Source organism: Colletotrichum lupini, chromosome 3, assembly GCF_023278565.1.
Source record: "Colletotrichum lupini chromosome 3, complete sequence".
Lineage (NCBI taxonomy): Eukaryota > Fungi > Ascomycota > Sordariomycetes > Glomerellales > Glomerellaceae > Colletotrichum > Colletotrichum lupini.
Window position 1 is genome coordinate 3,339,432 of NC_064676.1, and position 21,388 is coordinate 3,360,819.

The 21,388-nt window shown below is 54.4% G+C and overlaps 6 protein-coding genes across 6 annotated transcripts; 1 reads left to right on the top strand and 5 right to left on the bottom strand.

Annotated features, from left to right (window-relative positions):
• Nucleotides 1-1,030: 1,030 nt before the first annotated feature.
• CLUP02_05787 (WSC domain-containing protein) lies at nt 1,031-4,929 on the top strand (the record flags this gene model as incomplete). Its single annotated transcript, XM_049284792.1, has 4 exons — nt 1,031-1,170; nt 1,230-1,541; nt 1,598-1,734; nt 1,793-4,929. 4 exons carry the CDS (start codon nt 1,031-1,033, stop codon nt 4,927-4,929), a joined length of 3,726 nt encoding a protein of 1,241 aa, XP_049141935.1.
• A 1,900-nt stretch (nt 4,930-6,829) lies between these two features.
• On the bottom strand, nt 6,830-8,010 carry CLUP02_05788 (uncharacterized protein; the record flags this gene model as incomplete). Its single annotated transcript, XM_049284793.1, has 2 exons — nt 6,830-7,370; nt 7,454-8,010. 2 exons carry the CDS (start codon nt 8,008-8,010, stop codon nt 6,830-6,832), a joined length of 1,098 nt encoding a protein of 365 aa, XP_049141936.1.
• A 1,274-nt stretch (nt 8,011-9,284) lies between these two features.
• CLUP02_05789 (uncharacterized protein) lies at nt 9,285-9,705 on the bottom strand (the record flags this gene model as incomplete). Its single annotated transcript, XM_049284794.1, has 2 exons — nt 9,285-9,319; nt 9,408-9,705. The coding sequence occupies 2 exons, from the start codon at nt 9,703-9,705 to the stop codon at nt 9,285-9,287; spliced, it is 333 nt and encodes a 110-aa protein (XP_049141937.1).
• Nucleotides 9,706-11,052: 1,347 nt separating this feature from the next.
• CLUP02_05790 (RNA polymerase I specific transcription initiation factor RRN3) lies at nt 11,053-13,113 on the bottom strand (the record flags this gene model as incomplete). Its single annotated transcript, XM_049284795.1, has 1 exon — nt 11,053-13,113. The coding sequence occupies one exon, from the start codon at nt 13,111-13,113 to the stop codon at nt 11,053-11,055; it is 2,061 nt and encodes a 686-aa protein (XP_049141938.1).
• A 1,266-nt stretch (nt 13,114-14,379) lies between these two features.
• CLUP02_05791 (histone-like transcription factor and archaeal histone) lies at nt 14,380-15,484 on the bottom strand (the record flags this gene model as incomplete). Its single annotated transcript, XM_049284796.1, has 4 exons — nt 14,380-14,592; nt 14,679-14,806; nt 14,883-14,993; nt 15,328-15,484. 4 exons carry the CDS (start codon nt 15,482-15,484, stop codon nt 14,380-14,382), a joined length of 609 nt encoding a protein of 202 aa, XP_049141939.1.
• Nucleotides 15,485-19,935: 4,451 nt separating this feature from the next.
• CLUP02_05792 (prefoldin subunit) lies at nt 19,936-20,924 on the bottom strand (the record flags this gene model as incomplete). The annotated part of the gene is made up of 4 exons (XM_049284797.1): nt 19,936-20,000; nt 20,093-20,289; nt 20,692-20,782; nt 20,891-20,924. 4 exons carry the CDS (start codon nt 20,922-20,924, stop codon nt 19,936-19,938), a joined length of 387 nt encoding a protein of 128 aa, XP_049141940.1.
• Nucleotides 20,925-21,388: the final 464 nt, after the last annotated feature.

Here is a 21,388-nt window from a genome sequence, read left to right on the forward strand (position 1 = left end):
ACTTGCCAGTTGAACGAATTGCAACAAAGTCAGCGCACGCACCCTTCAGTCTGGTCTTTTCTGCCCATCTCCTTGCGTCTGGTGCTTAATCTCCACATATCCAAGGTTGTCATTTGGGCCAAGAACTGGTCTGGGAGCCCGGCGTTTTCTGCCTCTCGTCTGGCCATACAACCGTCCCTTAGTCCGAAGCCACGAAGCCTCCTACTCTGGGCTTTAGAACGCCCCTCTCCCATATTGCCCCCTTCTTGCCGTCTCGCACACACAAGGCGCTTCGCTCCTTCACACCTAAGTGGAGGAGACGGACAATATTATCTGCCACAGACATAGCTATGGAAATAGCGAGAGCGGCACCACTGGAATGGTCCAGGGCGGCTAACGGTCTCTTACCCAGGCGTATTGAGTCGAGAGGTTATTCACGGCTAGCGTCTAGTTCTTTCTCATTGTTTCTCGCCTCGTGTGTATCGTCTTCAGCCCTCAAGCCAGGTTCGCGACCTGACAATGTCCCAATTCTCTCTTCCACCCCTTACGAGTAACCTCGGTCTTCTCCCATCATCCCAGCCTGGCACCAAGAAGTCAGCTCCCGGCCCACCAGGTAGGCTAATCCCACACTACATGCTGCAAGTGCACAGCTTACGCCCATCTGGCTTCCCCGGTTAGCCTTACTGATACTCTTGTGTACTAGCCCTCCATGTGAGTACGGCAACCCCTAGTCCCCTTCTTGGACTCTGTTCCGTTGCAACCTTCCGGGAACCCCTGGCCCACGAGGGGGGTATCGCCTCTCTCTCGAGGTGGTAGAAGTCGCCGGGAGCCTAGTCGGGTCTATCGCGTACCCGTTTCCCTAGGGCTCCTTCGTGTTGGGCCACTCGCTGCCACATGAGATTGCCCATGCCGTGAATCGAAATTCATATATACCTTCATGATTCCCGGCTTCATCATGACCCTCTTTCCTCTTCACCCTTCACCTCTTCTATACACTCCTTAGTATCAACATCTTGTGTTGGTTTCTGCCTCTTGGCACACACTTGTCACCATGAGGACCACACAGTTGTCTTTCGTTGTTCTTTCTGCGTCTTCTCTCGCTAATGCACTCGCTTATCCACCTGGCATTTACAAACGCGCGGCGCCTCCCGCAACTCTCCCTCACGGCTACACCTACAAGGGCTGTTATGTGTATGATAACCCGTGAGAAAGGCTTCTGAACAAAACTCAAAGTGCTGACCAAACAATAGCGATGTCGGCCGAACAATCTCTGATGCCACCACGGCAAATGGGCAGATGAGCAACGATGCCTGCACAACGTACTGCTACAACAAGGGTTTCTCCTACGCTGGTACCGAGTACTACAATGAATGCTACTGCGGTAATGCCTTGGCCAAGGACGGTGTTCTCGCCAACGAGGCCGACTGCTCAACGCCATGCAGCGGAAACGCTACTCAGCCCTGTGGAGGCCCCAACCGACTGTCGTTATATCAGACGTCCCTCATTTTGGGCCCCTCTGTCAACCCCGGTGTTGGCGACTGGAGCAGCATTGGGTGCTACTCGTGAGTTGAATACTGCCTCGACGACTTCAAGACCACACAATTGACAAGACCAATAGAGAGGGAACCACTGGCCGTGCTCTTACGTACGGAATCGGAAGCATTCCTGGTGGCGAGATGACCGTTGCCAAGTGCACTGCTGCTTGCGCTAATGCTAACTTCATCCTCGCTGGTGTCGAATACTCTGGCGAATGCTGTAAGTTCTCCTTGCGCTTGTGATTCTCATAGTAAATCGTTAACACTTTTGCTACCAGTCTGTGGCAGCACCATCTCCAACGGCGGTGCCCCTGCCGTCGATGGCTGCAACATGCTCTGCAACGGCAACTCTTCTGAGTATTGTGGTGGCCCCAACCGTTTGAATGTCTACGACTTCCAGCACCAGTACAAGCCTCTTCCCACCTCAACATCTACCCCTGCGCCAACAGGTGCTTCGACCTCCAGCTCAAGCACCAGCACTTCCTCGAGCACTGCTGTTTCCTCTTCCAGCAGCGTCATTTCCTCGTCCAGCAGCGCAGTCTCCTCGTCCAGCAGCGCAGTCTCCTCGTCCAGCAGCGCAGTCTCCTCGTCCAGCAGCGCAGTCTCCTCGTCCAGCAGCGCAGTCTCCTCGTCCAGCAGCGCAGTCTCCTCGTCCAGCAGCGCAGTCTCCTCGTCCAGCAGCGTGGTTTCCTCATCTAGCAGTGTTGTATCTTCTTCCAGCACTGTTGTCTCTTCCAGTTCTTCCTCCAGCAGCTCCGCGACCCCCACCCCGACTGGCCCCAGTCAACCCGCGACTGTCGGTGTTTGGAAGTGGTATGGCTGCCAGACTGAAGCTACCAACGCCCGTGCTCTCAGCGCGAAGACAACCGCTTCTGACGACATGACTTTGGAGAAGTGTGCTGCTTTCTGCGATGGAAACACCTTCTTCGGTGTCGAATACTCTCGCGAGTGCTGGTGTGGTAACTCGTTTGCCACTGGCTCAGTCGCTGCTCCGTCTAGCCAGTGCTCCATGAAGTGCATGGGCAACCAGTTCCAGTACTGCGGAGAGGGCAATCGCCTTTCTGTCTACACCATTGGAAGCGCAACTCAGTCTTCGTCCTCATCCTCGTCAGCTTCATCTTCAACTGTCAGTGGCTCAGTGACTGGTGCCGCTTCATCTACCAGCTCTACAGCAGCTCCCGCTGCCACTGGGTTCCCCACTGGCTGGACTAACCAGGGCTGCTGGGTCGACAACCTGAAAGGCCGCATTCTTCCCAACCAGCTTCAAGACGACCCGGCAATGACCCTCGCTTCCTGCGCCAAGGCCTGTTCCGATGCCGGTTACACTGTCGCTGGTGCCGAGTATCACACTCAGTGCTTCTGCGGTAACGCCATCTACAACGGCGGTGCTGTGGCATCTGACCCGACATCCTGCAACACTGCCTGTGGAGGTAAGGCCTCCGAAATGTGCGGTGGCGGTAATCGTATGACCATCATCTCCAAGGGCACTCCTCAGACAGACGCTCCGCCCGTTCCCCAGAGAAGCGGCTTCAACGGAAGCTGGACCTACCAGGGCTGTGTTCAGGACAATGTCGGAGCTCAGCCTAACCCGCGTACCTTCTACTGGCAGAACCTGTTTCCCGGTACCATGACGGCCGGTATGTGCTTGGACAGGTGCGCCGAGTACGGATACATGGCAGCCGGACTCGAGTATGGTGAGGAATGCTACTGTGGTGACCCTGCCAATATCGTCACCCAGAAGGCCGCCTTTGTCGACGACTCTGAGTGCAACATTGTTTGCCCTGGAAACCGCAGCTCCATCTGCGGTGGTGGTGCTCGCCTCTCGACCTACTTCTGGACTGGCACTACGCCTCTCTACTCATGGAACTTCGGTACCGATGCTGCCAGTGCCGGTGTCTACGAGAACCTTATTGGCGGTGTGACCATTCCCCTGATGACGATGGAGACCATCACCGGCAAAGTTTCCTTCCTCGAGAAGTTCGGCACTGGCCCGCCCAACTCTACCGGCGCTTACGAGCTCGACCTTTCCCTCGTCCCGGATATCAGCAAAGCCTGGAGAGAGATGCACGTCAAGACCGACATCTTCTGCTCTGCCGGCATCACCCTTCCTGACAAGGCTGGTCGCCAGCTCAACATTGGTGGATGGTCTGGTGATTCTACCTACGGCGTCCGCCTGTACTGGCCCGATGGCAAGCCTGGAACCCCTGGCACCAATGACTGGCAGGAGGACGTTACCAACCTCCGCCTGCAGGATGGCCGCTGGTATCCCTCTGCTATGATCATGGCCAACGGTTCCATCTTCGTCATCGGTGGTGAGGAGGGATCCAACGGCCGCGCTGTGCCCACCATCGAGCTTCTACCCAGTACTGGCACTAAGCCCTTGTACATGGATTGGCTCGCGCGCACTGATCCCAACAACCTGTATCCCTTCGTTGCCGTTCTCCCCAGTAAGGACATCTTCGTTGCGTACTGGAACGAGGCTAGAATTCTTGACCACGTCACCTTCAACACCAAGACGATTCTCCCCAACATCCCTGGTGCTGTCAACAACCCCAAGGGCGGTCGCACTTATCCTCTTGAGGGAACTGGTATTCTTCTTCCCCAGCACGCTCCCTACACTGACCCGCTTGGCGTACTCATCTGCGGTGGTTCTACCGAGGGTCCTGCTACTGCCATGGACAACTGCGTTTCCATCGAGCCCGAAGGCACCAACCCTAAGTGGGTGATTGAGCGTATGCCCTCGCGTCGTGTCATGTCCTGCATTGCCCCCCTTCCTGATGGAACTTACCTCATCAACAACGGTGCTCAGCACGGTGTTGCTGGGTTCGGTCTCGCCAACGACCCCAACCTCAATGCTCTTCTGTACGACCCCTCGAAGAAGATTGGCCAGCGCATCACAGTCATGGCCAACACCACCATTGCCCGCCTTTACCACTCTGAGTCCATCACTCTTCTTGACGGTCGCGTTCTCGTCAGTGGTTCTGACCCCGAAGATGGCGTCAACCCCCAGGAGTACCGTGTCGAGGTCTTCAAGCCTCCTTACCTCACCTCCGGCAAGACTCGCCCTACCTTCACCATCGCCAACACGGACTGGACCTACGGCCAGCAGATCTCTGTCAGCCTTGGTCACGCCCCCCTTAACGGCGACATCACGGTCTCCCTCCTCGGTGCCGTGGGATCGACGCACGGTAACTCAATGGGTGCTCGCACTCTCTTCCCCGCTGTCACCTGCGGGCCTACCACCTGCACCGTCACAGCACCTCCCAACGCCGGTATCGCCCCTCCGGGCTGGTACCAGTTCTTCGTCCTCGACGGCGGCATTCCCGCTGTCGGTGTCTATGTCCGCATCGGTGGCGATCCCGCCAGCCTGGGCAACTGGCCCCAAGTCTCCGGCTTCAAGGTGCCTGGTGTCTAAAAGCCACATCTTTCCAACACTCAAAGCGTCATTTATTCCCAACTAGACTTGAGCTTTGTGTCCCAGGAGCTCTTTTCATTTTACCTGACTATTTTCACAAGCGATATCCCAAACTTTCTCTTCTTCTCTCCTTCTCTCGGGCATCTTCTTTCTTTTAGACCTAGGGATAAAAACACGTGTCTGATCACATACAGACATACACACACACAGTCACTATGGCGAAATATGATTTGGGAGTTTATTTTCGTTATTCAAAGGGAATACAGATACTCATGACGATGTCCATCAAGGACTTGGGTAAATCTCCTACAACGACGAGGCCACACTTGGCATTTCTGCAGACTAGTTTTAGTATATAATTATAATCATTTAAAATTCACCATCGTGTGGCACCCCGTTGGATGTGATGTGCTCTCGTGACTTTGTTCCCAGGCTACAAAGTGCGTAAATTGTGGCATCCATCAAATGCAACCTTGATAGAAGTTCTGTAAGGAATGAGCTGCTATTGAGGCTGAATCTGGCCCGAATCTTGCAAGCTAGGCATTGAGTTAGACCCCTCCAACTCCTGTTAGGCTAGTCTGAGGACTTAGTGCTACGTTATTGTGGTCAAACGGGGCGTTTATCGGAGCAACAACTCACCGCTACTCACCGCACTAGAAAAAGAGCTGAACGACCAAATTCCGAAAAGTGTCTCCGTCCTGCATACTATAGCGAGTTACATGGGGAGATAATAATACACTCACCATCTCTAGACCGAGTCTCGATTCGCTTTCCTACATGCATGTCTTCGGATCTGACAAAGATTCCCATGTACGTAGTATGATTCCGTCAACAAGAATTGTGGAAACGGATACTCCATAAGAGGGCCCCCCGTCTTCCTTTCTCCACCCAATGGATTTCCCCCCGGTTTCCTTCCCTGTGTCTGCATTCGAGGTCACAGCGGTGAATGGAGAAGGGAAACAATGATTCCAAAAGATGACAAAAAATTCCCAAAGCAGGGATCGACGTATTACATACATGGCTCGTACATCCGTACATCCAGCCAGCTAGCCAAGTTTCGTCTTCGCTGTTTCCAGACGGTCTGAGACAATGTGGAGATATTCCGGTTTTTGACGTACCGTTTGGAATACACTACTTGGTAAAGTCGGTAGACGCGTCTGAGAGCTGGGCGAGGAGTTCGGTGTGAGGAGGCGGAAGACAGGGAGAGGTACGGATACATTGTGTAAGGTGCAGAGAGGAAGATTCCACATGCATTGCATACATCTCCACCTTCTCACATGAGGAGCAGTCAGCCCGCCTGCCCGCCCAATCATGGTGAAGCTTGGCAAGCGCCCAGTCGACAAACCGTTTGACTTCACTTCGTCTCTTACATTTTTTGGACTAAATGATCTTAGAGAACCGACGGTTACCAGAGGGTATAGGTCAGGGACCTGTATCTTTTTTTTTTCTTCCCTCAGGGGTCAGTCAGAGTCAACATGCAAATGAGGCCACTTTGCCCCTGCTGGCCAGCTCCGTACCAGACGATGGGTAGGTGTACTTATACGAGGCTCTGGATATGTGTAAAGTAAACTTGAGCTTCTCTCTTGAACGAATTGAAGGCTTGCTCAATTGATATGTAGTCTTTGTGAAGTCCCCTGCTTTCTAGGGGACCATGGTTCTCTGTGCAGTTGATATGTATCTCGTCCATGATCTGTCTTCAGTCTAGAGATGCAAAATATGCGGCCTAAATCCCCTTCTCTCCCTTTTGTAAAAGTCGTGAAACCGTCGTAAATTCATCAGTCGCCTCGGCGCAGTAGACGATATGCAATCCACACCTCGCAGCACTCTCAAGAAAGCCTTCCCACTCCCGCAGTCAAAATGCCAGGTCACGGGGGTGAATGCCTCCTCTCAACCCTCACCTTCAAGCCGTAATCTGCTGCGCACCATACACCATACCCCCAGCATGCACACCAGCCCCCTCGTCAACATCCATCTCCCACTCCAGCTCCGGAACGCCCACCCGCTCCATAACCCTCGCCACCACACTCTCAAACGCATCCCGCTCAATGATGGCCCCAAAGTGAATACAATCCACCACCCCGCTAAACTCCCTCTTGAGCGCCTCAATCACGTTTCCGCGCATCAGCGCCGCGGCCCCGTACCGCGCCGCGAGCTCGAACCACGCCTGCACGGGTGTGAGCTCGATGTCGCCCGGGTTCAGCGTCTTGGCGAGGGCCAGCAGGGACTTCAGAGATAGAGAGGATCCCGCGCCGGTGTCGGCTTGCCATGTGTGCGAGACGGCGGAGGCCTCGCCGCGGCGGATGGTGCGGTAGACGCGGGCGGGGGCGGAGGACATGCAGAGGGTCGAGGCCATCATTGTGTGGCCCGAGGCGGCCTTGCAGGTGTCGCCGTGGGCTGGGAATTGGCGGGGGTGGAAGTGGTTCCAGCAGATGTGTTCCATGCTGTGTGTAAAGAGAGGTTAGTTAGTAAAATTACAGCGACGACGATTGCTGGAGGGGGGAGGATGGCTTTTGTGGCAACATACGCGAGAATGAGGTTGATGGCAATGAGCTCCTGTTCCGCAGACAGCTGATCTGCTGACGGCGGCTGGGACTGGGTATATGTGATCGCGGCCGACGGCGACGAGATCTGGAAGCACGGCGTGCCGAGGGCGTCGTCCTTGCGCATCGTGACTGTGACCTCGCCCATGTTGACGTCCGCAAAGAGGTCGACCGGCGGGTACGGGTCGTAGTCCAGCGTCTGAGGTTGATATGCCACCACCTGGGATTCTTCGCCCGGGGGAGCAGCCGCCGAGTACTGTGCTTGTTGGTCCTCTGACTGCTGGGAAAGTTGTCGTTGTGCCGGGGCGGCAGGTAATTGCTGCTGCTGCTGTTGCTGCTGGACCACCGCCGGCGCCATCGACACTTCTTCCGGCACCGCCACGGGCTCCTGCGACCCGCAGATCCGCACTTCGCTGACGACGACGCTCTCGCCCTTTGCGCCTTCAGGAGGTACCGCGAATCCTCTTGCGGTGAGGGCGCCCCTCATGTTCTCGTTCTCGAGGCGGAAGCCGAGGACCTCCTTCTCGGCGGCGGCGATCATATCCCTAAACTTGCAGACGTCGAGCTCGAGCTGCTTGATGTAGTTGGCCTTGCGGGTGCGGTGCTGGACCTGGGCCTTGCGGACCTGCTGGCGGCGAAGCTTGGCCTTCTCTTTGGCCTTTTCTGCGGACGTGAGGCCGGGTGTTGTTGATTCTGCTGGAGTTGGGGGTTGGACTATATTAGTTCTCTAGTCTGGTCTGGAGTTGCATGGTTTTTCTCAAGTGATGGGTTTCCCACGTGGGAGAAAGAAATAGGGAGGGAAAGAGTATATAAGCATATGAGAATGGGAGCCAAGGCGGGAGCTTGGACGTAGACATGAGGAATCTGGGAATGTAGATGATCGTAAAGGTGGCATGGGTATTTCGTAGATGGGTACAGGTGTGGATGTAAGTGAAGTGAGGGTGGTTAAGGTACGGGTAGGATAGTCTCCGAACAGGGAATGGATGATTCCAGGAGCCAAGCCTCGTCTAGACGTGATTCGCGGGGGTCCATGACCAGCGGTGTGTGCCGCATCGGGCAACCGTCGAGCCGGGAGACGTTGGAATCAAGTCGGGAAGGAGAGATGCCAGGACACCAGCTCTCATCCCCCGGCATTGCTCGTGCGGCTTTTCCAGAAACCAACATGGGAAACGTGGTTCATTGGGTAATGGCCCATGGGCATGGCTAGTTTGGTAGGGCAGGCCGAGCAAGCAAGCAAGCAAGCAGCGGTTGTGGTCGGTTCGCGGATCCCCCCAATCCACCACACCAACTTCGGACTTCTTAGCGGCGGGAAGGGGTCTAACGCCACAAGAGGGTTCGGGTGTGATGTGGGTAGCATGATGATGAGGAATCATGAGGAATCCGGCATGGGGTTGACATAGCATAACTCACAAAGCCCATCCCCATCCCTATTCCCATCCAACCATCCACCACTTCTGGATCATGGATTGTCGGCTTCTGGTCCCCTTCATCCCCATGTATTTCTCTCTGAGACATCCATGGACATTGATTATGGGGAAGGTGACCGGTTCCACACAAGGTCACTGAAACCACCAACATGATGGATGCGATTCACCAGGACCCTGGCGGTGCACTCGTCGATCGGGGACGGGGACGGGCGGGCGAACGGGCGGGCCACGATGTTACAGGGAAGGACAGGTATGGAGTATCAAAAAACAAGCAACGAAGGTGTGTGGAATCATGAAGGCCGAGAAAGGGAGGTGGATATGTGAATCAAAAACGGGCGGGAGGAGAATAGGAAAATAAAAATAAGAAATGGGACGAGCGCATGTGGAATCAAAGATAAGACGGGATGAAGGGAAAGACAACTCCTGACACTTGTCATCGCAACTTTGCAACACACAAAATTTTACAAAACCGAACATCATCAGGATGAAGAAAACAACACAAATTACTCACGAGAACCCTGCAGTTCCTGATCTCCTCCTCCCGACACCTGCTGCGATTGGTGATCCAACGGCGACGACGACGATTGATGATGGTAAGGCGGCCCCTCGTTCACGAACTGCACCCTCCCGGCCCTTTCGCTCTCCTTCTCTTCTCTCCAGTACTCCTCGAAGCCGGCTCGACTGTCGCCGCTCGTTGACCTGTCATATTGCTGCCGTTGCTGCTGCTGGCCTTGGTGTTGGCTGAGGTGCTGCCCCTCCCCCGCCCTCACCGAGGCCTCGTGCTGCAGCCGCACCTGATTGTCCGCCATTACCGCGACACGCCGTGAAGAATTGCAATTGAGATGAGCTGGGCGCTGCAACTTCACCGCCGACGATGGGAGGTGTGTGGTGTCGGTCGGCGTTCTTTGGTGGATTGGTGAGATGTGAGTGAGTGAGTGCGTGAGGTGAGTTGAGTGATGAGATGAGAGGTGAGATGAGCGGGGTGACGTTTGGCGTCGATGACTTCCGATTGATCGATCGCTCACCAAAAAAAGTGTCGTCACGTTTTTTCCCTCTCTCGTTTGCAGATAATTAGGTGGAAATGTTCCCACCGGTTCGGAGCGGAGTTTCGAAACTTTGGGAAGGGGCAGCCCGTGAGGGGATTTCGTCCGCCTTAAAGATGGGCGAATTCCAAATTCCCATGGGCGCCTTTTTCTTTTCTTCTGCCCGCCTTCGGGGGGGAGAGGAGACCCTCATTCTCCTCCTCTCCATCAGCGCACCTCCGCAAGAGCAGGAAAAAAGGGCCCAGGGAATGGAGATAAAGAGAGTGTCAGAGCCAGCTAAACTTCCTCGCTGTTGGCAGGGACCGCCAGAGCGCCGCAGCGTACGGAGTACAGCACTACCTACCTACACAGCACAGGAAACCGCCCCTCCTCCCAGGGATTCTCAGGGATTCTGGGGCTTGTTCGTCCGTCTGCCGGGCGGCACAGTGGCATGCCAAGGGACCCAACCGACAGGCCTGAGGGGAGAGGGAAGCGAGGTGAGGGACGGCGCTTATCCAATTGAGGGACAAGTGGCCGATCACCTCACGTGCCTGGCGCCTAACACCGTACCATTTTACCGTGGGGGAGAGAGGCAGTGTCACCTCATCTGCAATCTCGAAAGAATCTAAGAATTTGAGTTACCTTGATAAGATCTTACTAAGGTACTGCACATCCATCCATCCCTTTGCGTCTTTTTAAATTAGATTCAAATTGGTGCAACGATTTGTCACTGATGAGGGAGGGCAGCGAAAAACGAAAGGAATGGTAGCGGCTGAAAAGCTGAAGCGCTGAGAAACAAGTCTTGACAATGATTTGGTTTTCATTATACTGGCAGCGACCTTGTTGCGGGTTGACGAAAGCTAGGTATCTCTTTCTCATCTTTCTCACATCCACTATTCGTAGAGCGGTTCAGAAGTTTTGCTGCATCAACATCTTCTACATGGTCTGCTTCCAGAAATCTTTCCACCACTTTCCAACATCTCAAATCTCTTCGTCGTCTCCTTCACCCCCAAACGCCTTGCGGGAATCATGTAATCAATGCCAAATTGGCCCAAATTCGCTTTTACTTTTTTGTGACCACCCAACGCCGTATGAATGCATTTGATCTGCCCCGCCTCTCTCACGGAACCCGCTTCAGTCGTCGTCTTCGTCCTCGCTGGCGGTAGCAGTGTCTTCCTCAACGTCTGTCTCCGGAACGTTCTCCTCGTCGTCGTCTTCGCTGTCACTGTCGGCCGTCATATTAAGACCCGGGATAGCCTGGTAGTGCACGTAATCGTTCTGGACCCACCGCTTGCTCACGGGCAGCTGGTAAGGGTCGAACGGGAAATAGGGGTCAAGCTGGTATGCTTCCTCGTCTTGCGCTCCCGAGCCCGTATCTCGGAGTGCGCCGCCTGTGCCGTAGGTGTCTGATACAAACTGTGACAGTCTGATCCGCTTGTTCTCCTCGACACGCGGGAAGATGTACATGAGACCGAGCTTGTGTGATAGTGTCGCAAACTCCTCGACAATAGCCGGTGCGCAGATCTTGAGAGGATTCATCTTGCAGTATACGCTGGCAGAGAGCTCTTCTCTCATCCCTTGCATCCATTCCAGCTCGTGACCAAGATACGATGCGGGGTCCTCTGGGTCGACAAATTCTGGTGTGGACACGATCAAGTCGCGCCAGCGGAAGCAGAACATGTACAGCGCGGCCTGTACTTGTGCGTAGTAGATCTGATGTCTTCTCAGATCTGGTCCTCGGGCGTCCGCGTCGTGCTTGAGGCGGTAGATTTGCATCTGCTTGAGCAACAGCGCAAAGACTGTGCGCACCAAGTCAGACGGCACGTGGGCGCCTCGCGCCATGAATCCGGCAAGGTATGTTGCCGCTGCTTGACGAACAAAGCTCGGTCGGTTTTGCGAACCAAAAATGTGCATCAAACTGCCGACAAAGGTGTCGCGCAGGCGAGCTGACATTTGGCCAAAGTGGAAAAGGAGGAACTGGGTATGACGGGACTTGTACGTTGGCAGCACGATTTTTCCAAATGATTGAACGAGCAAGGCATATCGCTCCCATGCTTGATCCGAATCGGGATTTTCGAAGAGGGGTGTGTAGTGGGCAAACAGCGTATCGAGGATAGCATCCAGCTTTTCAACGTTGCCCTTGACCACGCGAATCTTTTCTTCGTTGTCATCAAAGTCGGAATCATCGCTGTCAACGGACTCGTCATCGCTGTCCTCGTCCGAAGCCTCCTCATCGCCCTCCCATGAGCCGGTATCCAATGACTTGCTGAGCGCGTAGGCAACTGATGCCGTAAGGTCGTCGTCGAGGTCGTCGAGATCCGTCTGCATCTGGACATCAATCTTAACCAGTCGTGACAGCAGCACGTCGACAATTTCGAGGTCCAAATCTCCCGCATATTCCTTCAACCTCAGAAGGTTGTTGACGTAGGCAACCAACATTTTTTTCGGGTCGTCATCAAAGGGAAACTTGGTTTCGAGGAGGCCGCGGAGAACAGGTGTGGCGGCGGGGAACATTTGAAGAATGTACTGAAGGCCGGTGTGTAGCCTTTCGCGCATCGTTGCTCGGCTGACGGTGGGAAAATCGGCGACGCTCCACTCTGACTGTCTAGAGTGAGAGAACTTTTCGACGATCATGGACAAGACATGCGTCAGATAGGATCCCTGGGCGCTGACGAGAGCGGCCAGGAACTGGATGTACACCTTGAAGAAGTCCTCGTCGCGGCCCAACCACGAGACCTGCAAGACAGTCTTCACGAGGCCATTGCAAGCCTTGTTCTTCAGCAGCGGCACGCAGCTGGTCAGCGCCAGAACGTAGCCCTTGAGCTCTTGGGGCTTGAGCGTATCCTCATCTTCTCCGGCGACGGGTGGCAGGTATCGCTGCTTGTCGTTGGCGAAAATCTCCTTGAGCATGTCGTAGTCCTCGTCCTCGCCCATGAGGTGCTCCTCCAGTGCCTTCCTCACTTCCGAGTTGACCTCGTCCATTGAGCGACTGCCAAACTCGAAGACGCGGTTTTTCATTTCGTTGATGAGGACTTTCCGCCTCTTTGTCGGGCTCGAGGGCGGGTCATCGAACTCGATTTCGTCAGCTTTCCTCCGGCCGAGGACTGTCGTTTGACGCAAGATGCTTTTTATGGGCGTCGCCGTTCTCGGTGGTGGACCAGACCGGTGTCTGGAGATGGGGGTGAAAGGACGCATGAGAATGGGTTGTTTGTGGTGGCCGAGGCTCTGTGCTCTCGCCTTCGTCTTCCCTCTCTTTCTTCCGGCGGCTCAGGCTCGAGGTCAGATCTTCACAGTGGTCGGCGGTTGGCAATTCTCATTGAAGGGTCACCGTGTGGCGCGAGGATCTGCAGGGAAAGTCGTTATGCATGTCTCGCTCTCTTGCGACAATGTGGAATCGTTTCGAATTAATGTCCTCGAAAGAACGTGTTGGTTTCTGGACGTTGTTATGTCGGCCGACCGAAATTATTTCGTGGTACGGTGGCGGGTGGTTGCCTGGTAAAGTTTCTAGTTCGGCGTGAGCTGCCGCCGACGCTTTTTTTCGTCGAGTGGGCTGCCCGCCGTTCTGTTTGGCTGCGAAGGGGGGAAAATTTTGAGACTGGAGGGGCTGCGCACGTGCCTCGTTCAACATGGACTTGGGCTGGTGGGCTGCCCCCAGGCTCAGTCTTTCAGAGCACTCAAGACCCCTGGAATTCGTCTGGACCGTGCACTCTCGGTAATGGAACAATGACGGGAGCTTGGTGGAATCTAAGTGGCGGCCAAGATACTGGGGAACCTTGAAGCCTATGACGACGTCCTTTGAGCTTCTAATTGGATATCTATTTCAACATACCTTGGATGCCTACTTTACACACCTCACGGTATGAAGAAGTTGGATGATCAAGGCAGCCAGCAGCTATAGCCTGACCGCGCTGCACAAGATCAAACATTAGATGACAATGGAGCCCATGTGCCTCGTTCGTTTGCGCGACGGAAGTGGAATAACAAGCTATCTGAAGTGCTGTAGCTACCAGTGCTTTGGAGATACGGCCCGGGTCCGTTTCCAAAAGCTTCGATGCTTGCTGAACTGCTCTCTGCCGATGCTTCAAAACCACTGATTGGTTGAGCATGGCTTACTGAATCGCAACGCCATTGGGGGGAATCTATCAAATAGACAATTGAGTCAAAGAAAAGACGAACCCCCTCCACTCCACACTTTTGGGTTAACCGTTCCGCTCCCCTTCCCATAACTGACTCCTGAGGCCCTCATATACAACCATGTGCCCCGTTTCCATCCATGGCCAGGTAGTCTGAGACCCCCTGCCTCCGTACTTATACAGACTTGAACAAATGTCCAGGCGTCCTTCATTCGTCGGGCTTGGTCGCCGTCAAGTCGCAACTAGTACATATATGTCGAGATGGGGAAAAAAAAAGATAAAATCGCCCTTTCAAAACACTATCCAGCCGTCTCAGGTGTGAATCACATTACTGGTAGCCGTCGGCACCGCCGGTACCATTGTACCCTGTCTGCGCGCCGTACATGTAGCCCTGAGCGTCGGCGGTGCCATCTCCTTGCTGGCCTCCGAGGACGCTGTTTTGTGGCTCGGCTTGGAAACTTCCTGCTCCGGTTGGCGGGTTGGCGCCGTAGCCACTGCTGCCTGGACGGTGGGAGGTTTCTCCCCTGTTGGACTGGGATTGCTGCTGGAATCGTCAGTTGAGCTCATTAGTCCTGTTTAGAAGTTGATGACGGCAGAGTTCTGAGCCGAAATATAGACTATACATACTTCTCTGTATTTCGAGAGGTAGATCTTGAGGGCCTCTGCGTAATTCTCGAACCCCAAAGAAGTCATGGCGAATAGAATGTCTTCTCCGTTAACCGTCTTTCTCTTCTCCTGATGACACTTCTCCGAGGCTGTGATAGGTCAGATATCTCTTCAGTCTCGTTGCCCCTAAACTCGGGGAGAGCAGCGGTTAGGAATTGCACTTACCCTCACTCGTGATGAACGAGATGAACTCGCTGACGCATTCCTGCATGCATTCTTTCGCTTCCTTGGCGATCTTTGCGTTTTCAGGGAGCGCATTCTTCATGATGCGGGCGACTGGAGCAAAGTTTCGTATATTAGCGTCAAGTTCATCGTACTTCTCACCGCCGGAAGCACCTGTTATTTCTGGCGACTTTGGTGACGATTCGTGAGACATTGATCCCTTCTAGCCCTGCGCTGCCGTCTTTGGTGATGTTTTGGTTGACTATTTCGCAACCAACGTCAAAGAACAGCGAGTGGAAGCGGAGAGCAAGCAAGCAGACCGGCCAATCCAGTTCACAGACCATAGTCATAGCAACCGCAAGCAAACACAAAGCCTCAGGTCAAGCATCGTCGTCGTCGTAGTCGTCGCCGGCTTCTTGATTTCGTTGGGGAAGGGGATGTGGCTTACCATTGGCTATGGGCAACCAGCGGTCCTGCTCCTTGACCTCGAACTCATAGGTGAGTCCACCGGACTGTGGGTCTTGAGCCTCGTTCATTTGTTCCTCTTCCGGTGATTGTACACCTTGGTCGACATCCTTGGGAGGAGATTGGGGGGAGTCCGACATATTTGGCTACCTGCAGCGGCTGCTGGCGTTCTTGTAATTTGCTTGGGCTCTTGCAGCTCGCACACACGACGGGCTTAGGATGATGTGTTCCCTGACACGTTGCAGGTCCGTAGGGCTTGCAAGTCTGGCGGCTTAGCTGCAGAAAGTGTGCGTCAATCCTGTCCTGGACAGGATTACTTTTACTCGCGATCCCCTGGCAGGCCCTGTCTTGACTTCAGGCTATGACGGATCTTCCTGGGGTGGCCTGTATGCTGCCTTGCCCGAGTTGAGTTTGGCGACAGAGACTTGAAAAAAAGCGGGATGAGGGTGGCTGCGTTTGCGGGTCCCACAGGAATGGCCAACGTCTAGTCCAAGGAGAGGGTAGCGTCGAACTGGCAAAGACGTTTCTCGATCGCCCTGCTGCAGCTGTGGATATGCGCAGTCCTCCGGGTTGGTGCTCGAAGCTCGGCGCGGGTTTGACCTGTAAGGCGGAAGGTAGATGGGGTTTGCGAGTCGCGATGGGGGTGGGTGAAGTTGGGTCGAATCAGGTATCCCCAAGGCGAAGAGAGGTAAGGTACTTGTGTGAGCTTTTCGGGGCGGAGGTGCGGAGCGCTGCGTCGAAGAGGCGCGTGGGCAGCCGGTCCGTTGCTGGTACAGTACGGATTTTCGCGTGTCGTTGAGACTTTTGGCGGAGCTTTGGGCGCGCAAAGAGTCGACCTATGGTTACACACCGGTCGACCGGACGGGAGAGCCGTGATAGGGGAATCAAAAGGTAACAGCTGCAAAAGCGCGTCAGAGAAAAGCTTCGCTTGACCCGAACAGGACGGAGAGTGAGAGAGAGGGACGGGAAACGGGGCGTGAGAGGAGTGGGAAGAGGCCGAGCAGTGAAGGACCTAAGCACTCAACGCGCGCGTTGTGTGTGGTTGTGTGTGCGTGTGGTGTGTGTGGTTGGGGGGAAACATGGGAGAGGGGCCAGCAAGTGCCGTCGACAAGGGGTTGTAGAATTCTTTTCCTTACATGAATTTGGGGTGTCTGAGTTGTTTGATCGAGGTCGCAGTAGACCCTAACAATGCGCCTTGAATGGAGGATACACCTGTACTTGTTGATGGCTGCAAGAACGTGGGGTTGGTGCAGAAGGGAGAAATGGAGGGAAAGTGGGCAATGAAGGTGCGGTCAACAAGAGGCCGGCGCATTAAACACAATAACAAGGCCAAAGTCCCTCAAAGTCGCGCTGCCCACCAGCCGTTTTATCGATAACGTGATGAGTACTTCTGAGATATATTCGTTCAACACCACCTTTGCAAGTACCTGTCAGCTCCATGTCGTCCTCCAAGGTTTAGCGCGGTACCTGGATCCCCCATCCATCTGATCCTCTTCCCTAACACCACGCGGCTGAGGGGATGCGCTGCGAACCTGGAAGCTGCGACTGCTTTTCGCATACTCCATTTTATTTACGGTTTACCGAGCTCACGCGCTCGGATGTCAGTTTGGGCGTCTGTCAGTCTGACGACATCTTCGACCCTGCAAAACCCCCCGTCAGACCACGAGGCATCCGAGATCAAAGATCAAAACTACCCTCCGGAAGCTAAGAATCCGTCGTCTGCCAGCACCACCACGGGATCGACGAAAGGTACAAGAAAGGCAGCTCATACTTACCTCTCCCATCCCTTCCGATACTCCTGCCTAGCAAAATTTGATGTGTCATTGCATGCATTCATGCTGTATCAACACGGACGCTGGTCATCCTGCCCGTCCTCCCGTATATGAGCGGTGTACGGATGGGCTGCGCAAAGCCACTTCACTAAGCTCAGAGGAGGGTAGCAAGCACAGCTACCTTGCCTTCCACCGGCCCATGGCGGACGCCAAGCGGGTGCATGAAGCACAACCGACATAACGGGACGGAAGTATGATGTGAGCTTCTGTTCTTGCAAGTCTGCTGATGATACCTTTGATCTTGAGGTGGGGAAACCAAAGACGTCCGCTCAAGAGCATCGGTAAGCTCTATCGCGCGGGCCCATGCCCATCGCCCTCAACAGGTGTCATCAAAAGAAAGATGCAGCTGGCGCAATACGATAGTTACTTATACCGATGTGGATTCATCGACCGTGCGACTTGTGGCAGTTTGGGTAGCTCATCCGTTGCGACAAGACCGAGTGGGAGGGCGAGGGCGCCGGCTGATTTGACAATGGCACCGTCTGGAGTAAACAAGCCGTCGAACCTGTCAGCTGTCTTTCTCAACATCGCCCCCAACCAGACCGTGTCAGGCACGAGAAGGCTGACGGCAGCCAAAGCAAGCGCCCTGGATGACGACCGCTTGGGCCGAAACGTGCACCTTGGTTGGCTCGTACAGCTACTTTCCTCTTCGGGCGCGATAACTGAAGAGGGGCCTCTTGAATGGGCCGTTTGAGATACACGCAAACAAGGCTGCGCAACATGACGTCCAATGATGTTTCTTTCGCTTCGCAAGAGACGAGAGAGAGCCCGGTTGACGTTGGTTGCCCTGGGTACACCAGCCAGACGTGCGACTCAACTACCACCTTTAGGAGGAAGAAAGTCGCGGAGAAATTCTTCCAATCTGTCTCAAGGAGGCGCCGGTCACCAATCGGCGGCCCATCGCCTTACAGTACGCCCGACCCTGCATGCAGCGCTGCAACAGACAACCGCCAACTCAGCCAGTCACCCTCATCGAAGTTGGGCTCCTCTGCTCTGTCGGGAGCCAATAACCCTTTATTTGGATTGGGCTCGGATTGGACGATGCCTGCCGCAACAAAAATGAAGGACGACCACCAAAAACTCCTGCGATGCAGTGATGCGCTGACCTTCCACTCTTGTTTTCCACGACCCTAGTCCGGATGATGCGGTTCCTACCCCTCCTTTTCCCACTCATCATGGCGAGAGGGGTACGCAGTATGTATACCGTATCAGCATCCGTTCGCACTTCGGCCTTCCCTCGCCGTTGCGGGTGATTTCATGTCACAGGCGAAAGGGTTGCATGTGTTGGCTGCACTGCTTCTCACCCCAGAGCTGGTGACAACTCAGAGCCACATTTTGTGTCGACCCTGGTCTCTTACAGCAGCGCCGAGGGGTACCGGTCTGGTCTCTCTGCGTGAGCCATCAAGCTGTTTAACTGCCCGACGCCAGCATCGGGGAATCGGGCAATGTCGTCGCTGTGTCAATTTCGATTGTCAAGTCCTGCGCCCTGTCTACAACTCAATATGAACATTCCTCGACATCATCCGAGGCCTGGGTACGGCCATGCATTACTAGGTCCAGGCGGTCGTCAATAACCCACTGCTTGTGTCCGCGACCATGTCCGTATTTGGTAGTCCATGATGTTGCCAACCCACTTACTGAATGCGATTTCGTACTTGTACCTACAGGATGCATGCGACTATGAGGAAACTCCATGGAAGAGCGAGGCGGATCTAGACCACTGGTTGCCTCCCGCATCTACTTAGCCCGCGGCTGACCACGGATCAGGGCCAAATCGTGCCGCTCGTTGGGCATTAGCTCGACCAAGCATGATATCACGGCTGTAAGAACCCTCAGAACGGGAACATCAGTCGATCACCGCAGACCTCACGTTTCATCACTTGGCACTTTACGAATCGGATGACCGCCCTCTGCCCATTAGACAGATAGGCTCCATATACGCACACGCGGTACAGCTTCTGACGTCTGGCCAGGCTCCGACCTGTCGCCGGTCACCATGGGCCGGTCCGCCTCCGCTCCGCGGTGCCTTCTCTCCCGAGTGGCAGACAAATTTCAAGTGTTTAGCGTCATTCTTTCGAAAGAAACGATGTGAGCTAATAGGTAGGCATTGGTCTCGTAGCCCCGGAAAAAGGAGGCTTTCAGACGCGAGCGAACGGCCGTCAGGTTGTCAGAGGCCACACGCAGCACACCTTTTCGTCACTAGGCCGCATGACAGGCAGCCAGTAAGCACGCCTCGCCAGTTGGGTCGATCTCAGCCAGCCATCTTGAATCGCCAGATGTGCCAATGATCTTTTCTCAGTGGTCTGCCAGTCTGACGACCTTTGCAAGTACGATCTTGTTGGGCACTGAAACGCGGTTACCGCCGTTATCTCTATTGCTTCTGAATGTCTCACAAGTCTACGACGTCGAACAACGCATTGCTGCCACTGCGTGGTCTTCATGTCTCTATTTTCCTGAGGCTGAGATGTATTGCTGGGTTGGCTTCCTCCCCTCATCGTAGCATCAACCCATGGGTATATTCGATGCCGCCTCATTTTGGACGCCTTTGATGTTCGCATAACGATTTTGCTGTCCCTTGTGCTCTTCTCAGTAGAGGCCGCAACTAGAACGCCTGACCAAGAACACACGACGAAAAAGCTGTCTTTTGTTCCCCGTCCAAATCACCCGTTCCGTCGATCTATGTGCACCGAGCAGACCGAAAGGCCGTCGTCATCAGTCTGTTGCACAAAGACTATCGAAGTCAACGTCGCAGACCAAAATTATGGTGATCCAAACCCAATGTTCCTAAATCTCAGTTCTGGACAACCTGAACATTGTTCTTCTTCTATAATTCCACATTCGTCAGTAATCGTTTACAACCCAGTGACCTCATAGTAGGGGGGAAGTAAAAGGAGCAACGTCTCTTGCATCCAACACGAACCTTCCACTTCTCCAGCTCGTCCTGTTTAGCCTTGTACTGCTTGACGAGGTCCTCCAGGACCTTCTTCAGACCTTCCGAGTTGGTCGTCAGGGCGGGCATGACGTCCTTGACCGTCTGCTCCATGAGGACCCCGTTGATGAGGCGGAAGCACTTCCGGTCCTCGGATAGCGGTTGCAGGGTCTCTAGGACGAGCCTGTGTAAAACGAGTCAAGGTTAGAATAAGAATAGTTCATTTTCCATGGGAAGCGGTGTGCCGGGGAGAGAGGGAACGAGGGGGAAGGCGGGAGGGGGGGGGGGGTTCATCAAGGGTTCGTCATTTGAGTTTCTGAAGGAATGAAGAGTGAAGAGCGGTGTGATGAGGGCGAACAGTTGGTGGAGGGCCATGCCGGAGTGAGTTCCGGTTTGAGAACGAGAAAGGGAGAGAAAATCCATCATGTGCCTATACCACCCCTTTCCTTGGACGACGCAGGGTTCACGATCTCATCCAGGGCATGGGTGACGGCCTTTCTCTGTCTCTCAATATTGCGAAGGCGCCGTGAGGGAATAAGATGAAGTGAAGATAAGGAAGACTCGGAATAGGAAGAGAAAGACGCACTTGTGTTCTTCGGCTTCTTGCTCTACATCGCCAATCTTTTGCGCAATCTGTTGCAGGGTGTTCTTGTAGACGCCATACTGCGTTTGCAGGTCTAGGAAAAAGCAGGTTAGCAATGAAAACCATGGCGGGGTTATTCTTCCAAGAGTAACATCTCCTTTCCCCCCTCGGCGGTCGAGGAATGGTGAGTGAGTCAACTAACCTTGCTGCTTCTTCTGGCTCACTTGGGCCGCCATCGTGAAGTCAAGTCTGTGAGAGATGGATGGCCGGGGTTGATGAGACCTCGTCGAATAAAGTAAGGTAAGTACAATGCAAGGCTATGAATCTCACAGTGAGGGAGCGAACGGACAAGCCTGAGGTAATCGACCCTCCCCTCCACCACCGTGCGCGAGCAGTGACCAACTGTGGGATGGAAGTTCTAGAAGGGTATTCGATGTGGCCCGAGCTTTTGCCGCGCTCTCTCCGGTGACTGACTGACTGAGACCACCCCGAAAATGCACAAAGCCCGGCGCGCCGTCTGCTGCCCCACCGAACCGAAGTGGTCTTATCCAATCCCTAGCAGGCCAATTCCCAATCTTCTATCGCATAGGTAGGAAACTCACCGGGAATTTCCTCTGGCGCATCTACAATCGTGATCACAAAGCAAACACCGACGACGAACAAACTCTTCCTCCCACGACAGTTTGACAACCCTTCCCTT